General features: G+C 37.3%; 1 protein-coding gene across 3 annotated transcripts in view; it reads right to left on the bottom strand.

The window, feature by feature from the left end:
- Positions 1–19,120, bottom strand: part of DNAJC24 (DnaJ heat shock protein family (Hsp40) member C24) — a 55,184-nt gene that overhangs the window by 1,978 nt on the left and 34,086 nt on the right. For 2 of the 3 annotated variants that reach the window (XM_040980036.1, XM_040980035.1), the window contains exons 3-4: positions 13,365–13,503; positions 2,366–2,434 (exon numbers count right to left, since the gene is read on the bottom strand). In XM_040980036.1, coding sequence (XP_040835970.1) covers positions 2,366–2,434; positions 13,365–13,503 — 208 coding nt within the window. The remainder of the gene's footprint in view (positions 1–2,365; positions 2,435–13,364; positions 13,504–19,120) is intronic. The other variant, XM_040980037.1, reaches the window with a different exon arrangement.

The following is a 19,120-nucleotide window of genomic DNA, read 5'->3' as shown; positions in this document are numbered from 1 at the left end:
GAGACTAACACAATAAACTATCATAATAGCCTAACTGAAGCAGAAAGGTTAGTTCAGGTAGAATTTTTAAGCACAATAAAGTCCATCATTTCATATTATCTCTTGATTGATGAGGCTGCTGACAGTCTGTCTATCATGCATGGTTTCACCAATTTTTCTTCATTATAGTTCATTACCTTCCTAGGATCGTTCTAAAAATGATTCTGAAGCAAAAGAATTTTTTTGCCCATTTTGTCATAGTTTTTGCTTAATTCATTTTCCAAGATTGATTTCAAGGCGAAACTGTCCAGTTCAACATGATTATCTTTTTAAGTACTCCTTCACGGCTTCAAGTAGTTGTTGCTCTATATTTTCTCGCATGAAAATAATAGTTATTTCCATCTTTACAGCTAAAAAATGTTCATTTGAATAAAAACCAAGGATGCTTAGATGAACTAGATCAGCTTATTACTGTTTTATTACCTATGACAAGAATTCTTCTTTAAAGGAGATAGATATCAAAACAGTACGAGTGAGACTAACAGGGAACTTTCACTTCTGCAACACAATCCAATTGTTTGCCATGGCCAGGGCTTGGAATAAACCCAGCTGCCAGGGGAACACTTTCTAGGTATCTCATGTGGATAGAGGAACCCACCTGAGCCATCATCTGTGCCTCCAAGGTCCGCTTTAGCAGGAAATTAGAGTCAGGTGCCTGATAACAAATTCCAACTGAAAAACCTGTGTCTCCAGCTTGTAATAACAGGAGCTCATCCTGTTTGCTCTGAAGCAACTGTCACCACCAAGGCAAGCTCTAGTTACATAAAACCTCAGATTTTTCAATTATTCACAGAAAGTAAGAATTTGTACTCTAGATAATTAGGGTGGTGGGAGGGAGAGCGGCAACACGGGCAAGAGCATAATTCTTTAAAGCAGCTTGGCTGTGATTCATTTTCAAAGAGCACTATGTTAAGAATTTGCCATCAAAGAACTACTACTGGTTTCAGGAAGGATAAATCAGTCCAAATTTCTATAACCCTTCTGGAAATTTGTACTCCAGGCTAAAGTCAGAAGGAAAAGAGTGTATACAAAATTCTAGAAAATGGTAAAATTTCTTTCATTTACACTGGACATTATGTTGTATTCATAACTTCTACTTAGAAAAAATATCTTCTCTAGGGATGGGCATCCCCTACGGGCATCAGTTTGAATCCTGGCTGCTCCACTTCCAATCCAGCTCCCTGCCTGTGGTGTGCGAAAAATAATGGAGGCTGGCTCAAGCCCTTGAAGCTCTGTACTATGTGGGAGACCTGGAAGAAACTCCTGGCACCTGTCTTCAGCTCAGCTCACCTCTGGCTGCGGTGATTATTTGGGGAGTGAAGTAATGGATGGAAGACTTCTCTTTAAATAAATCTTTATTTAAAAAGAAAAATTATCTTTCCAGCTTAATTTCTCACCAGAATAACAAGAGAATAATCAGAAGGATGGAAAAATTACATTAATGTTTCTTAAAAGTATAGCAATAGCAACACATGACTAACACAATACAAAGACCATGAAAATTCAAGCCTACAAGTAGAACATTATCAGCCAAGCCCTGATTATGACTCTGTTATGGGGTGAGAAGGACTTGTCTCCTCAGAACATAATGGGGATATGTAGTTTGGTCTTTATATTAAGGTTGGATGGACTAAGGAGCAGACTTGACCTAATAATGGTGGCCAAGAAATAACTGAGGAGAGGTCTTCAGGTCATTGGGACCATGTCCTCTAGGGCAAGTAGTTCTGAGAGCTGCTTACATTATCTGCGTTCTGGACTTTGTCATCATGTGATGATTCTTCCATGCTTTGCATGATCAGCCTCCAGCGGCCACTGGTCTATGGACCACTCATTCCTGAACTGTAATCTCCAAACTATAAGATGAAATAAACTGTTCTTTCTCCAAAATCTCCTCTTAGACAAAGTAATGAAAAGCTTACTAATATACCATCTAAAGGGAAAATAAAATGAATCCTCATAGGAATCATTCTCATCAAGAAGAATGGAGATTACCTGCTCTAATTTCATTATACAGACAATGCAAAAACCAACAACATGGTTAAGAACAAAGGCCAAGAACCCTTATATCCCCAAGAGCCACTTAGACTAGCAAAATTACTGGCAATCAGTCACACAGGGAGACATCAATAAATGAACTTAATAAAACTAGACCAAGCAAAAATATTCACGTATATGGAAAGCCAAGCTGTTATTTCTTCATAAAATTCCTAAATATTGCATGAGAGGTGTTTCACCTTATAAAAAACATCCCTAATATTTTCCTTCACTCTAAACAATAGAGAAAAATTCCATGGAGGAGAAACAAAACAAACAAAAAATTTCCAACCTTCATTCCAAGACATTTCTTCAAGATAAACTTGGGCATCTACTGGACCCATATTTCTTAGGTCATCTTCTGTAAAATAGAAAATTAAACATATAATTTTAATAACTTAATTTTGTCCATGATGAATGCTGAGGAGGCAACTCCAGACTTATTGTAATTCTAATTTACACATCATTTAAAAACTTATCGATTTTTTCAATTAAAATATTTATTTTCTTGAAAGTGTGACAAAGATCTGCCATCCACAAATTCACCCCCCAAATGCCTGCCATAACCAGAACTGGGCTTGGTCAAAATGAGGTGCCTAGAGCTCCACTCCATCCAAGCTTCCCACGAGCGGCTGGAGCCTGAACCCTTGAGCCATCTTCTGCCTTCCAAGGTACACCAATGGAAAGCTACTCAGAAACGGAACACCAGGATTTGAATTTTCACTCTTGCTTTGGGATACAGGCTTTCCAAGTAGCTGATTAGTATACTTCATCACCATCACTTGCTCCAACTTACCACTTTTAACCGTATTTGATTTAAACTAAGAAGTCCAAACATATCACTTTCTAAAATACAGCTAGCTGTCTGCAGGTAGGAATAAAGTCCTCATCAGGAATGGAAAAACGCCAAGATCAAGTATAGGAATAGAGATGGCTTATCTCTTGACATTGGACTTTCCATAAATGTTGGTTAAACATGGTGTTTCATTACAACATCTAAAACAGTCTGGTATTTCTCTATGGTGGTTCAAACAGACTAACACAATAAAGCATTTCTACAGTCATCTATCTTTAATTGCTTGTAATAGGAGAATAATTGCTTGTGACACTTGAAGGGAAAGTAACTTAATAAGTTCAGTAACCCCACAGCACACTTTTTGTTGTTGATGCTACACAACAGTTTCCCTGAGCCAAGTTTTTTCCTCTACAGATGGAAGGTCCAGGAAAGCATGCTATTTCACCTCCATTCAGTAACAGTACGGTATAGGTAGTAGACATATGATCTCTTACTTAAAGTAAGAGCACTTTAGGAGAAAGAAAGCAACTGTGGATGGGAAGAACTTGTCATAAAAGGAATGTTATGTTTCCTGTATGCCTGTACAGTTCTAGAAGTCAGTGTTTAAAAATAAACTCATGAAATCTACCCCCAATGAAATTTTCTTCAGCTGTCTCACTAGTCCGCTTTTCACTGGCTGAGAATGCTTTCCTTTGTTCCCATGTATGAATGCCTGCAATTTAATTATATTTAATAACTGCCTGCTACAAATTCATTGGTGTTACACAATTTTAAAACACATGAAAAGATTATACAATATTTTGAACTCACCAGGCTTTCCTATTAAGCTATGCCAAATATTAAACTATTTCATATTTACTGGGTACCAATAATCTATTAGACTTTCCTTAAAACCAAAAGATAAAGACTTTGTCCTGTGGAATGCCTGTTGAATAGCTTATGTAGATGGTTATTTCTAAATAAAACACAGCAGTTTCATTTCCACATTCGATACTTGCTCTGTGTCACTAGGTTTTTCACAACATTAAAAATATGTAAGTCTCATGGATGAGGAAAAAAGTCTTAACAATTTTTAGTTTCTAGAAGTATCAAGGTGGTTTGCTAAAATGGGTAACCACTGCTTTAGATTTGTGAAACAGGACCGCATGGCACTCAACAGATTCTGTTTAAGGGATGGCTGCCTATTTTCCAGGATGTCTTACCAAGATCTCAATTATAAAATCAATGAAAGGAAAGCAGCACAAAGATAATGACGGTGTGAATCAGCTTTCTTAAACTCTTTTGAATATTTGTAATAGATTAATTGTACAAAAAGACAATCTTTATATAAACATTCTATGTCATTTTTATGTAAAGAAAAAAAAAAAGAAAAATGACTTTCAAATATAAATGTCAAGCAAGTTGCCTCTCCACTGGTATCTGTTGTGATTCTCACCTAGTTAGTATGTTTTGCAGAATGCTTTCTATTATTTCAAGTACTCAAAATAAGTGCCTCTCACATCTGTATTTTTTCCTTTTTTTCTCTATGCACAGGAGGTTTACAGTGGCTGCCTATTTGTTGTTTGAAAGATTTGCTTGGACTATATATCTTGGTCAAAGGGAAAACAGACATAAACTAGTTAGGACCTTGTGTCAGGGTTAGAGTTAAAAGTCTCTCATTCTGTGGCTGTCTAAACAACTGTAGATTGACCTAATTATTTAATACACTATACACAACAGTTCAAGTTACTGTGAGGATTTTGTTTGAAAAATCAATTAGCTAACATAATTAAGATTCCCATTACATGAAATGTAAATGGCGAAACTACTAGATAGTTGGGAAAAGTCATGAGGAGCCTCCTAGTTAAGTGGGTGAGTGCGTTTGCTGTAAAAATCCATCAAGCTATACATTTTCATATATACATTTCTCCATAAGTTTATTCTACTTCAATAAAAAGTTTTAAAGAGTTGGAATGTGTTGAGACTCTAATGGCCACATTTTGAAATGGAAATACAATATTAGATACAATAATAGAAAAGTTTCAGGAAAGAAACCTGTCATAAGAAAGGGTATTCTTTGAAAGGACCGGTAATTTAACCAACTTCTCAAAAAGGCTGGGGTGATTAACTCTGAGGAAAATTGGATCCCTGGAGAACTGTATAATGAGCAGACAGGGTTCGGACAAGCAAAAGGTGAATCTAAATGTGGGCGGTGGGGGGGAACCAAGAGCCTTTGTTGAGAGGCAGGTGTCCAAGGATGAGGCAACAGCAAATTCCCTCCTCCTTCTAACCCCCAGTGCAATTACAAGCAAGCAGCACAAACAAACCAATGTTTTTTGTAGTTTCTTTTTTTCTGTCCTTTTAAACAATCATCTCTGATTGTCTACCATTGTGGTTATAATTAGAAAACGTAATTCTTCTTCATCTACTCAAAGTAACTCACAGGAACCTTGTAATTAGCATTGTTAACTGGCTACTAATCAGGCAGGGCAACTTGAAAACATAAGTAAATTTTGTAGTATTACATATTATAAATATTTTTGCTCATGGCATGGAAATATGATCCAACTGCTATCTCCAAAGTTAAAATGCAGTTAACATGACTACTAAAAATGGGGAGATTTAAACTTACTTATTGATTTAATTAAGGGATCCGACTCAAGATTTTAAATCTGGAATTTTGGTTTCAGTATGGCGAAAACTACTTCAGACAAACAAGCCACAGCCGCTTAGAAAGCAAAAGCATTGTAAGAGCTATTTGGTATACTCTATCTTGAGTCCAATGACATGACATGATTCCTGCGTCTTTTGCAGGAAATGGGTTCAACTTTTTCTGAGGTATCTTAGAACATCCTGTGTTATATGATTGCAAGTTCAAATTGCAAAATAAGAAGAAATGATGCAAAATCGAGTTACATTCACAAGCAGTGCATTAGAGGGATTTCTCAGGAATACAATGCTAAAATCAAATAATTTATGTGGTTACTTGAAAAAGAATCTTTCAACCTTTAGAAGTATCAGCCCTTCTGACCTTGTGTTCTATTGGATTTGTCTGACAACAAGAGGTGAAAGAATTCTGCGGCTCCATTGTCTCAACAGTGGGATCTAAGAAAACACTGGCAGGGCTCATCAGAGAGGTTTATGAGCCTGCAATTCAAAGAGATTAAAAGGAAAATCTACGGAGATTCTTTCACACTGAAGAATAACATTAAATAACTATTAGCAGCTTGGTTCAGTAAAGCTTACTAGAGCTCTCGCTGGGTCATTCACAACTTTCTAAAAGAGGAAAGGTTTTTTTCAGCTCCATTTGGGAATCAATAAATATTTCTTACTTCTTACAAGACAATGGAATTCCAGTCTTTTACACTTCCTCCTAATGACAGTAAAATTTCTAAAACAACTCTTTGTTTAATGTCTAAATAATGACACTTCTAATCCCAGGAAATGTTTTCCAACTGTGGCTACAATTTAAAAGAAAACTATAAAAAATAAAAACATCAACTAAACTTACAGGGAACAGGAATTTTAACTTTATTCATTATGGCTGAGATATTAAGTTTCATTCAGCTGAAAGCCAAAACACCAAGTCCATCTGCAGCTCTGCCCATACTCTTCTTGTGGGACAGTCAATGCCAGGTTGCTCACCTTGCCATCATCACATCATTTGGCAGTGAGTTCACTGTAGTTGTTCTTATGCCATTTCAAATGTTAAACAGAGTTTAAACCTTGCAGACATCTGTGTGTGAGTTACAACAGCAGTGTTTCCCGCCAGGGCTAGCTAGTTTGCTGTTTTAGAACAAGGTACTGTAATTTTATACAACCATTTCATTCTTGAAAATCATTTCACTATATACAGTTCAAGTTTTCATGTAGGAAGTAACTCAAGATAATCTGCTCTTACTACGCCTCTGTTCCTAGAAATGTACTTACTGTGACCAGTGATTCAGAATCAGGCAACATTTAATTTGAAACCTTCCCAGATGAAATTAATGAGTTACAATTACAAGGCTTTCCATATTAAAGAAAAATTTAACACTTGGAGCTTAACTATCAACTTAAAGGTCCGCGAGCTTTCAGAGACTAAGCTGAGGAAAGGTACCAAACGAAGTAGAAACAGCTCCTTGTTTCACAGGTCGGGTGACAGCAGGAACAGGTGTGGGCTCCTCTCCTGACCCTCAAAAATGCCTCATCTCTGCTACTGGAAGCAGAAATAGTAGACTTACACAACCATACAAAAATTGAAAGCCTATCACAGTGATTAAGAGGCAGAGAAAATGGCTTTGGATCCCACCCCCATCAGTTACTAGCTTTGTGACCTTACTCGAATCCTTAGTCTCTTTGAGCCTTACTTTCTCTAGAACATAGATGCTAATGCCTGCCTCAGAAGTTTATTAAACACTGTTTAGAAGACATTTATCACAAATGACAGCTATTCCAACCTGTTATCTCATTATGTCTGTATTGATCAGTATTTATTAGACCAGAAGAAAAGCACTAAAAACTGCTGCCTGGCTAGTGGCATGGCACAGAAAGGCCCTCCTTTGGACACACATCAGTGCTATCAAGTTTTCACTTTGCTAATTGCTTGTTCCACTGAAACTGTCAACAAAGCCACAAAAAATGTTTTAATCCTCCCAATGTATCAAACACAGAACCAAAAGACAGAAACCAAAGTGGAAAAATATCAAAGCAATTAGTTTTGTGAATTAAATTCAGAGGGTAGAAATGGTGATGGATTAGAAATATTCAGAAGGTTTTGGAAGATGGAGGGTGCTGGAAGAAAGGGGCCTTGGAACAGAGTAAGCTGTGAGGACCTGGGAAGAGGGGTGTTATTAATAATGACAAACATGATTAACAACTGTGACCAGGAGCCCCTAAATGAACCAGAAGACCGAATTCACTTCAGGTTTGTAGTATGCAATGAAATTGGAAAAAAAATGTAATGCTGACAAGCTTAAAATCTCTGACCCCCTTAAATTAAATTCTAGGTGAATGGGTAAGTGTTGTGGTTGGGAGAAGAGTTGTTAAATGTTCTTAAAGAAAGCCAGGTCAATCAGAATGTAAAAGACTGGAAGAAAGCAGAAGCCAAGATGCCAAGGCACGTGAAGCTATGAAATTATCTAGATTTGTTATTATCCAGGAAGATACTACTGTGGTAGTTTACTTTGAGACTAAAATGATCACAGAAGAAAAATAAACACACTGAAAAAGAAGTCATCAGTATTTCTGATTCATGCCTATGAATACAGAGATGTAGAAGTAACTAGAGTGTACTTTGAAACCTAGATTTCAAGTCTGATGAAAAAATAAGCACTAATAGGTGACCCATTGGCTTTAGACCCTTTGGATTAACAGGTCCTCATCAAGGAGAAATTAAAAAAAAAAAAGTTGAAAACCAAAACTTTGTAAAAGCTCAAATCGGCTTTCAAAATCACAACTGTAATCTTGTCATCGGGTTTCTATAGCATTATTTGAAGTATATCAAAATTTTATTCAAAATCAATGACAAATTACCTTAAAATACATTTTCCTTATAGAAACAGTTATTCGCATGCAAATACAGGTAAAATAATATGAGTAGTCATTTTCATGTGACAAATAAGATGGGGCAAGGGGGCCCTCACACAAAGATTTCTGTATACTCTCTTCTCCCTCTCAGGATAATTCAAGTCCCCAACTGTCTAGATGGATTTTCTGCATCATTTCATGTACTTATTTTTCCCAGAAATGGTCACCAGAAAAACATACCCCATGATGCTTATCTCCACATTTTACCTGGAGCAAATTTTTACAGCCAATTTTGAAATTCCTGGAATCAATGGAAATACTAATATGACCATAAATGGAAGCTCTAACCTGACATACAAATATTTTCTAAGGGTCAGCTCTAGGACATAATTTATACATCTCCTGGCCTTAAGTCATGATTAACCCAAATTCATATATTTTCTACATTTCAAACACGTTATTTCCCTTCTTCTGGAATTAATCAGTCCTTCATATGCTTTGCTGGAACAATTCACATTGTAAGAAATTATTTATCGATTCAAATATATGATATATACATTTTGGTGAGGATTTATGATTTGGTGCAAGATTCGTTTATTTTATATTCATAAATATTTGTCTTAATAGAGGGATGAAATGGATTGTAAATGACACACTAAAACTGATTTGTTATTGTATCTAGCTAAGGCAAAAAGGCAGGCCACTTCTGTGTTAGGCTGCCTTAAGTATCCAAGTAATTGACTAACTGTGGAGAATGAGGGTTCCACATTTTCAAAACAATTCGCTAACACTGGACCAATACCTTAATGAAATAATATCAACAAGGATTTTTTAAACAAAATTTCATTTTTAAAAAACATTTCTTAAACTTATTAACCCCATGTGAAGGTTTCTTCCTCTTTAGGTCATCTAGAAGTAACTCAATTTCATAAGTTGTGTCACTGTTAGACGCTAAGACATCAGCTATATTTGTGGAACCATGATCCTTACTATTTTCCCATGATATACTTCTGATATGTCTTTTTAATCCATGAAGACATTCCCCATAAGATTTATAAAGATACCAAAACCTATTCAATAGATATTGTTCATGTGAGCACTTAATCCTGTGTTTTCCAAAGCACTGATCTTGTTAGAATGTGAAGCCTAACCTGGAATAATTATATCCCTTTCAGGGGACTCAGGAAACAACCCTTGCAAGTATCCTTAGAAACAATAAGAGAAACATGCCAACTGAAATTAACTGATTAAATTCTTTAACACTGCTTTTTGAAATGTGTAATGACTGTGAATTGGATATTATTTATCCTTTTCTTTCATTTGTTTTTCTTCCATCAGGTCAACATATCCTAAAATATCTACTAAAGAATACAGCAGTGGAAATGAGTGAGAAAAAACAATCTAACCTATTTTACTTGAAGTTTTCTGCCCTAGACTGTTTCTTCTTAGTTACAAAGAACCCATTTGATATTTTAGGGTTTTTTTTGTAGAAGCAAAGAAATATGAATTTCAAGCACTCCTTTTCTTTGAATTAAATTGTCTTTTCCATAGGCAAATGGCTGTGGGCAGTATTGCTGAGGCTTTCATTACAATAGAACACTAACTCTGGGCTGTGAGATCTGAGAAAGCATGCAACCTCAGCAAAGAAAGCATCTTCTACATGCTTCCAAGGACACCAGGGCCCATCTATTTTATAGTGCAAGTTAATTGTGAATAGGAAACAAACATATTTGAAGCATATCCTAATGAAAAGAAAGTTTTACAATGAACTATCACCACATGTAAGAAGAGTTCTGTACAACAAAGCTATTTCCATATCCCCAGGGGGTGACCCAGAAAAAAAGAGTGCTTTGACCTGGTTATAACAAATTCTCTCTCTTGGTAACCTATCCTGGTCTTTAACAAATTAACACTCTCAAAGGTTCGCCTTCTATCAAATCTAAATCCTCACCATTAAAAAAGTTCAAGTTCATTTTCCTTGTTTTGAGGAGCCATTTACTGAAGCTGGATCAAGGGGAAGAAATCATGTTAAAAAGAAATAACAATGTGAAAGTAGGCTTGTTATAAGATTTTCAAAAAACATAAAAGACCTAAAGCAGCAAGTTATAATTAGATAAGAGACATGTACCTAATGCCAAGCCAACCTCCATTTAAAATTGAAACAAAGCACTCATTCTTCCTAATTGTAGCCTTTGGTAAAAAAAAAAAAAAAGAAAATAATATTTAGGAGACAGCATTGTAGTGCCGTATAGCAGGTTAAACTGCCACTTGTGACCAAGCATCCAATATGAGTGCAGATTTGAGAGCTGGCTGCTTTATTTCACATCCAACTTCCCACCAATGTGCCTAGGAAAGCAGAGGAAGGTAGCCCAAGTGCTCATGTTCCTGATGCCCACAGGGAAGACATGGGCAGGTCTTGGCTTCAACTTGGGCCAGCCCAGCCTGTGGCAGTCCTTTGGGGAGTGACCCAGCCAAGGGAAGACCTCTCTCTCTGTATCTCATGCTCTGTAAATTTGTGTGTGCCTGTGTGTAACTCTTCCTTTAAAACACAGAATCTTTAAAAAAAATTTTTAGTGCATAGATGTGTAGAACTAAAATGGCAAGCAAAGCTGTATTTCTACATCCTTTTAGAATAGCTCAATTCAATTAAGTATGAGGAATTTACCAGAAAAACCAACATATAAATTCTTTTTTTTTTTTTATTTTTTACAGCAATGTCAGATATACAGGGAGGAGGACAGACAGAGAGGAAGATCCTCTGTCCAATGATTCACTCCCCAAGTGACTGCAATGCTGCACCAATCTGAAGCCAGGAGCCAGGAACTTTCTCCAGGTCTCCCATGCGGGTGCAGGGTCCCAAGGCTTTGGGCCATCCTGACTGCTTTCCCAGACACAGCATGGAGCTGGATGGGAAGTTGAGCTGCTTGGATTAGAACTGGCGCCCATATGGGATCCTGGCATGTTCAAGGTGAGGACTTTAGTAGCTAGGTCACCGCACTGTGCCTGACATATAAATTCTAAGTTGCTTATGTTAATCATGAATCAGACCCAACTCTCAGTATAGCTGATGTGTCTAGATTTCAATGACCTGCAAAAGTCCTCTGTGATGCAGGGGTCATAATTATTTAAAAATTTGAAACCAAGGACTCAAAACTGAAAATAAATTCAAAGTTGCAAAGACTTATCAAAGAGAAAATTTTTAATATGTTATTTGTTCTAACATCTCTCAAAATCCTTCCACGTAATTCTATGCTCACGTATAATTTTGTGCTATTTGTTTCTCTTTCTGTTACACCTTTCCCTATTTCCTGGTAATAGAGAATATTTTATGATTTTGACCCCTTCCTGCACCATTTCTGTTCCGACAGCAGGCTTCTAGTCAACCTCGCTGACATGTTCTTAATAGTACACAGACTGTGGAGTGGCAGAAACGATGAGTGAAACTATAAGCATATACCACATCCTCTTCAGGATGTAGCTTTTGTTTATTTATTTAGTTTTTGAGATTTAATTTTTTCTTTGAAAGGTGGTGGTGGGGGGCAGAGAGATAGACATAAGGAGGTCTTTCACCTGCTGCTTCACTCGTCAAATGGATAAAAGAGCCAGCTCTGGGCCAGGCCGCAGCCAGGACCAGGAACCCCATCCTTACCTTCTAGGTGGGTGAAAGGAGCCCAGTACTTGGGCCCCCGTTTGCTGCCTTCCCTGATACAACAGCAGAGAGCTTCATCAGAAGCAGAGAAGCCGGGACACTCGAACAATCCCGGGATCCCATATGGGCACCAGTTCTAATCCCGGAGGCCCCGCTTCCCTTCCAGCTTCCTGCCTGTGGCCCGGGAAAGCAGTCGAGGATGGCCCAAGGCTTTGGGACCCTGAACCCATGCGGGAGACCTGGAAGAGGCTCCTGGCTTCGGACCGGCATAGCATTGGCCGTTGTGCTCACTTGGGGAGTGAATCATCAGATGGAAGATCTTCCTCTCTGTCTCTCCTCTCTGTATATCCGCCTTTCCAATAAAAATAAAATAAATCTTTAAAAAAAAAAAGAATAAAGCCTGTTCTCAAGTCAAAATGTCATAACTGTTGTAGGAAGGGGCTTAAAATCATTTTGAGGTCTGACGGTGTGCCCTTGTAGAGTCTGCGAGAGGATTCCACAGTCAGCTGCAGAGACGGCAAGCTTTTACTCGCACATTCCAGTCAATGCCGTGGCTGTCACGCTGTTGGAGAGAGCAACTGAGTGTTTCCCCCACAGGCTGTGACTGATTTATTGACTCCCCCCATTAGCATGTATGGTACGCATTGAAGGTTCAAACAGAAGGCTGAGGGACTCCTGTCCCAAGGCCAGTGCTGAAAGACAGCCTATCACTTCGTGTAACTGCAGTCCATGTGTGACAAACCTGACCTACATTTCTCCCTTTCTTTCTCACAACAGCTTGTCACAGTTTGAAGAAGCTATTTTCTGAAAAGCATACAAGAAATTGCTTTTAAGCCTGCTTAAACAATGTGCATTCCTAAGTATCATTTACAGCAATCTTATGTAGAATAGTTTATTCTGGAGATATCATAAAGTCCAGCCTAGAAACGAGGGCCAAGGCAGCAGAGCGCTTACATTGTTACAATGTAGGACAGCACAGCACAGTGCAGCACAGAACCAGCATAGTGTCTTCTTTTAGAAGGTCATTTATATGACAGTCTCAGAAATACTATTAGAATTTCAATGTGTATATAAATTTAATGCAAATACAAAATTTACTAGTTAGGAACACATAATTAAACATTTTTCAGTAGTTACAAAAACTAGCTTTTATGGCTGCACAAGAAGCAGTATTCTAGTATTTTTTTTAACTTCTCAATGGATACAAAATAATCAGGCAAGGCTGAAATAAATACAAAAGTAAACAAACAAATAAGGCTGTCAGGGAGGAGAAAAGCCGGTAATGACTGGGCAGACAAATGGCTGCATATTGTGCTTCAGATGATGCTCACGGCCGCAGCCCTGGAGCCAGGTACCTACCACGGCGCTGCAGGTCATACTGTGTCTTTGTCTCTTCATTCCCTAGAACCTTCCATGCCTGATCAACTTCGATGAACTTCTGTAAGCATTCCTCCACTGTTCCTGCTGGAACATCTGTACTCTGTTTATCTGGATGATACTGCCAATCAAAAATAAGGAGTGGTGAGTACAAAGCTGAGAAGGGGTAGCTAAAAACAAGGGCGGGGGAGTCACCACTGCAAATTTGAGCATCAGTAAAGAGAAAGGGTAACAAGAGGAACAAAACTAAGATGCTGAGGCAGTAAGTCAACAGTGTTGGGCACAGGAGACTGCCAGGTTAATTAGACCATTGGAGTAGCTGTAAATCTACCAGTGACATGATCTGTCACAACGTGCAAAGACAGCATTTTCTGGATAATTTGCTCATGGAATCATTGGTCTCATGGACGATTTACCTAGAGAGGATGACTAACACAAATAGAAACAGGTACGTGCAGATAAGCAGGACACGAAAAGAGAGGAACACAAACTTTGCAGTGCTAGAAACCTGCCTTTATATAATGTGCTTTCCTCTAGACATCATTACAAGGGAATTATTAGATTGTCCTATGAAATTTACACCACAAATTTAGCTAAGTAAGAATGTACCTAATATTAAAAATGCTCTTCATCTTCCTCAACCCTGAAAATGTACACGTGGTTTACTGGACACTTCATTTTTACCGACCCTTTCCTTTTTTCTCTGTTGGTCCTTCCTTTGTATCTAAGAATTTTAAAAGGATCATTTACTTTTTAGCTGTTAGTTTCTCAATAGCATACACAAATAAGGAAAAGTTATCTAAACTGATGAACATTTGATTTAAAAATAATCTGGGTTAACCACATCAGATACTTGGGACATGTATTTTTTTCCACTTTTTAACTAAACAGGAAACCATTTGAAATTATTACATAGAATTTTACATGGAACAGTTTTTACACAAAATTTTAAACTAACTATTCTGAAAGTTTCGTCACACAGATTATAAAACATTTTAATTTCAAAAGCATAGGCATACAGAAAATAGTTACTTTGTACTCTTTTTCAAGTTTTTTAAAAAATATATATTTTATTTTTAATTGAATGGCAGGGTTATATAAAGAAGGGGAGACACAGAAAGGAGATATTCCATCTGCTGGTTCCCTCCCCAGCAACCACAGTGACCAAGCTGAGCTCACCCAAGGCCAGGAGCCAGGAACTTCTAAGGACTTGAGCCATCCTCTGTTCAGCTTTCCCAGGCCACAAGCAGGGAGCTGGATCAGAAGTGGGGCAGAACCGGGACCCAGAGGGAAATCTGGTGGTACAGTCAAAGACAGCCTACTATGCCACAGCACCAACCTTCAAGTTTTTATAATAAAACAGACAGGTAGATATGGATACTAGCAGTTCAAGTCACAATAATGTGGTATTCATGTACTCTTCAATAAATTATATAATCAAAAAAGATTTCATTGACCATTTTATAGAAATTCAAATTGCATGAAAAACTGCATATAACATACCATTTTTATTATCCAAGTACTTAAGGCCAAAATCACTCAATAATTGTAGCAAGTAACATAAAACCAAATTATTTCAATTGCCAATAAAGAATCCATGCAGTATGCAAATTTTAATTAGATCACAGGGTATTGCTTTTAATTTTGCCACACTACTGATGATCCTTACAAACAAGCAAAATGCAATGGGATATTTGGTTACACAGAACTGGTAAACATCATACACACTGCGAGAGGGCAACATTAAGAATTAAACTCCTACTTTCCCTTCTGCAAGCTACTTACCCTGCCATACCCAACTCACCAATTACCAACAATCAGATATTTAAACTAATTAAAAAAAAAAGACTCAAGAAGAGAAAAACAGGGAGCATACAAAAGAAAGAAAGAAAGAAAGAAAGAAAGAAAGAAAGAAAGAAAGAAAGAAAGAAAGAAAACCAAGGTTCTATTGTTTCATCTTGGTTATAATTTACCAAATGGTACTAAAAATGTTATTCCCATACTGAAGTTTTGGTGATCCCTGAAATAGGGATACTCAAGCAGCATGCCAAAGTCAAAATAGAGTTGGCTGCACTAAAGTTCAGTATCTGATCCATTCCTTTGAGATCGTGTGCATCAATGCTACTCACGGTACTGGAATCTCCATCTGCACACATGTAAGCTACAGTTACAGCAAAGCCCTGAGGAAATCATTCCAAAGGTCCAGAGTGGGAGCACACATTAAACTTCTACCAGGTTTGTACTTAATATCTGCTTGGTCCAACAAATAGAAAAGATCAGGCCTAATCATCTAAGAAGGTCCTACACTTTTTTTTTGTTGTTGTTAATATAGAAACTAAACCCAAACTAAAATATCTGGCTAAATCTTACTATGAGTCACATATTAATTCTGACAGTCAAAGCATAATTCAGTCTTTTTCCCTGATTTGGCAATTTCTGTTTGCTATCTGAAAAAGTAGCAAAACCCCTGAGGCTTTTAAATCTATTCAGTCACAACACTAGAATTCAGCATTATTCTATAACACCCACTAAATAGCTATATTTCACTTTAGAAACAGCAATTATAATAAGTAAATATATATGTCATTAGTGTGTTGGACACCTCAATCCAATCTGTGGACAGCTGTTTCCAACATAAAATGAGGCAGGCTGACAATGGCCCCTAAAGATGTCAAGCCATAATCCCGCTTGGTGTAAATGTTCCAATACTCAGGAAAAGGCAATCTGCACACAGGATTAAGGTAAAGATCATGAAATAAGGAGATTATCCAGGGGGGCTTACTCCAAAATCAAAGTGTTCTTATAACAGGCAGACAGATTTGAAGAGCATGATATGAAGATGCTCTCCTTGAAGACTGAAGCTATGTGGCAAGCAAAGCCAGCCACCACCAGCAGCTGGAACAAACTCCCTGAGAACCTCCAGAGGGAGTCCAGCCCTGCCAGCGCTCTGAAATGAGCCCAACTGCAGTAATTTTGGATTTCTGGTCTTCCAGTTTGTGGAAATAGAAAATTACTTTAGCATCACTGAGTTTGTGTTAAATTTTGTAGCCATAAGACATCAAAATACAGTCCAAAACTTTCAATGCTGGAACACAATAGACACTATCACTTTTTAAGAAATTTGACTTATGAAACCTATTGATAAAATGGTGCCAATAATACATGTATTTCAAACTTTTAAATCTGAAATAATTTTGATGATAATGGGAAAATGAGTCCCTAAACATTTCAAGACTTGTATGTCTCAAAGCAAATATTACTTGTTCCTATTTCTAAATCTAATTAAAACTTCCTGTGGGAGGAAGATTCAATCATTATCATCATAAGAAGATAAGTTATTTTTCTCTTGTCAAAACTTATGTCCTTTTTCTAAGATCTCCACTACCTAAACCTTCCTACTTTTGAAACCACAAAGCCATTTCCATTTCATTCACTCATACATTCTACACAATAGGGGTTTACTACCATCATTGAGGGACCAGGAAGAATTATAAAAAAATAACATTGATTTCTTAAGTTCTCAGGAAAATGCCAACTTAATCTTATGGATAACAAGGAGTTTCAACAACAACAGTCACCAACAATATAAAGAAAAATCCTTTAATGAACAAAATATACGTATTCTAAAATTAGTGTTGCAAAGTTTACTTACTGTGGCTAATTTTCATCTTCTTTCAGCATTAAATTGAAATTCAATTGGCTGGGGGCCAACACAGTGGGGTAGCAGCCTAATCTTCCACCTACGGTGCCAGCATCCCATATGGGAACTGGTTCCAGTACCAGCTGCTTCACCTCCGACCCAGCTCTCGGCTAGTGAGCTGGAAAGCAGGGAAGGATGGACAAAGCCATAGATCTTGGACCCATGTAGGAGACCTGAAGAAGCCCAGTTTTGAACAGGCCCAGCTCTGTCAGTTGTGGTCATTTGGCGAGTAAAACAGCAGATGGAAAACCCTCTCTATGTAGTCTCTCCTCTCTGTTAAATCTTTCAAAAAAAATTTAAAAACAAAATATTCCTTTAGCTGGAACTGAAAGAACTGAAAGAATTTACTATCTCATGGCCCTATGTGATGGCTCAGTTGGTTATCTTCTGCCTTGCAAGTGCCAGGATTCCAGTAGTGTCCTGGCTACTCTACTTCCCATCTAGCTCCATGCTTACAGCCTGGGAAAGTATTGGAGAAGGGCCGAAGCCTTGGAACCCTGCACCCGGAAGAAGCTCCTGACTTCTAGATTCAGATCTGCTCAGTTCTGGTAGTTGTGGCCCTTTGGGCAGTAAACCGTGAATGGAAGATTCTTTTCTCTGTCTCTCCTTTTCCCTATAAAATATCTTGAAAATTTTGCTATAAAAATAAATAAATCTTTAAAAAGAACTTATTATCTTGGAAATTACTAGATTAAAAATTAAGAAAGTAAGCCCTGGAACTTACAATTAAAGAATAAAAGCTTAAGAAATTACTATTAACAAGAGCGTCAAACTAAATAACAATTTAAAAACAAACCCTGAATAGAATATCATTATGTGAAGTCAAAAAAGACCTAAACAAATAGAAAGAACATACTCATGACTGGGAGGATTCATTGTCCACTTCTACCACACTGATACGTCAATACAATCCCACTCAAAGTTCCAGCAAATTACTTTAAAAAAAAAGGGGGGGAAGTAGAAAGAACAATTACACTATCTACATTTCAAAACTTATAAAGTTGCAATAATCAAAACTGTAGCTCTGGCTTGAAGATATTGTAATAGATCAACGCAACAGAATACAAAGTCTGAAGTACACAAACTGTACATATATGATCAACTGACATTCAACAAAGGAGCCATACCAATTCAATGGTGAAAGGAAAACATTAATAAAACAAATGGTCTTAAAACAACTGGATATCCATGTTTATATATATATATATATATATATGACTGCAATCCATATCTCATTTCACACATAAAAGTTAATTCACGGCGAATCACAGACCTAAGTACAAAACTTCTAGAATGAGACAAACACATAAGGCAGATAGAGACTGCTCTGACAGAAAATAACAGGCACAATGTACAGGACATGAAATCAGTAAACCAGACTTCATCAAATTTTGAAATATTCTGCTTTCAAAAGCCCCCAAGAAAATGAAAAGACAAGCAAGAGACCAGGAAAAAATATTGTCTGTATAAATATTAAGACTTTCATTCACAATATGCAAAAAAAAAAAATCTTATTACTCAGTAAAAAGGAAAACATGAGAAAACTTACATTTCTAAACAAAATAAAATTTATGAATAAACACTTTGTACACCAACTTGCACTAAAATTTTTTCATCAGTCATTAAGAAAACATGAATTAAAAATCACTGATTCTAGCACATACCTAATAAAACAACTGAAATAAAAAGACAGGGCTACCATGGGTAGTGCAGAACTTAAAGTCTCCAGTTTCAATTCTAGATGCGATAGCCAAGTGCCTGTTCAAATCCTGGCTGCTCCACTTTTGACCCAGCTCCCTGCTAATGTGCCTGTGAAGGCAGCAGAAAATAGCCCAAGTACTTGAACCTCTGTACCTGTGTCAGAAATCTGGAGAGTTCCTGGCATCTGGCTTCTGCCTACCCCACCCCCAACTGGCATGGCCATCTGAGGAGTACCAAGAGGATGGAAGTTCTTTCTGGCTGGGTGTCTCTGTTACTCTCTCCCCCTCTTCGTTCTATCTCTTCCTTTCAAATAAATAACATGAACCTTTAAAAAAAA

Source organism: Ochotona curzoniae, unplaced genomic scaffold, assembly GCF_017591425.1.
Source record: "Ochotona curzoniae isolate NIBS_2020 unplaced genomic scaffold, NIBS_Ocur_1.0 contig_3432, whole genome shotgun sequence".
Lineage (NCBI taxonomy): Eukaryota > Metazoa > Chordata > Mammalia > Lagomorpha > Ochotonidae > Ochotona > Ochotona curzoniae.
Note: the sequence above shows the minus strand (reverse complement) of the source record. Positions and strands in the feature narration are given on the sequence as shown.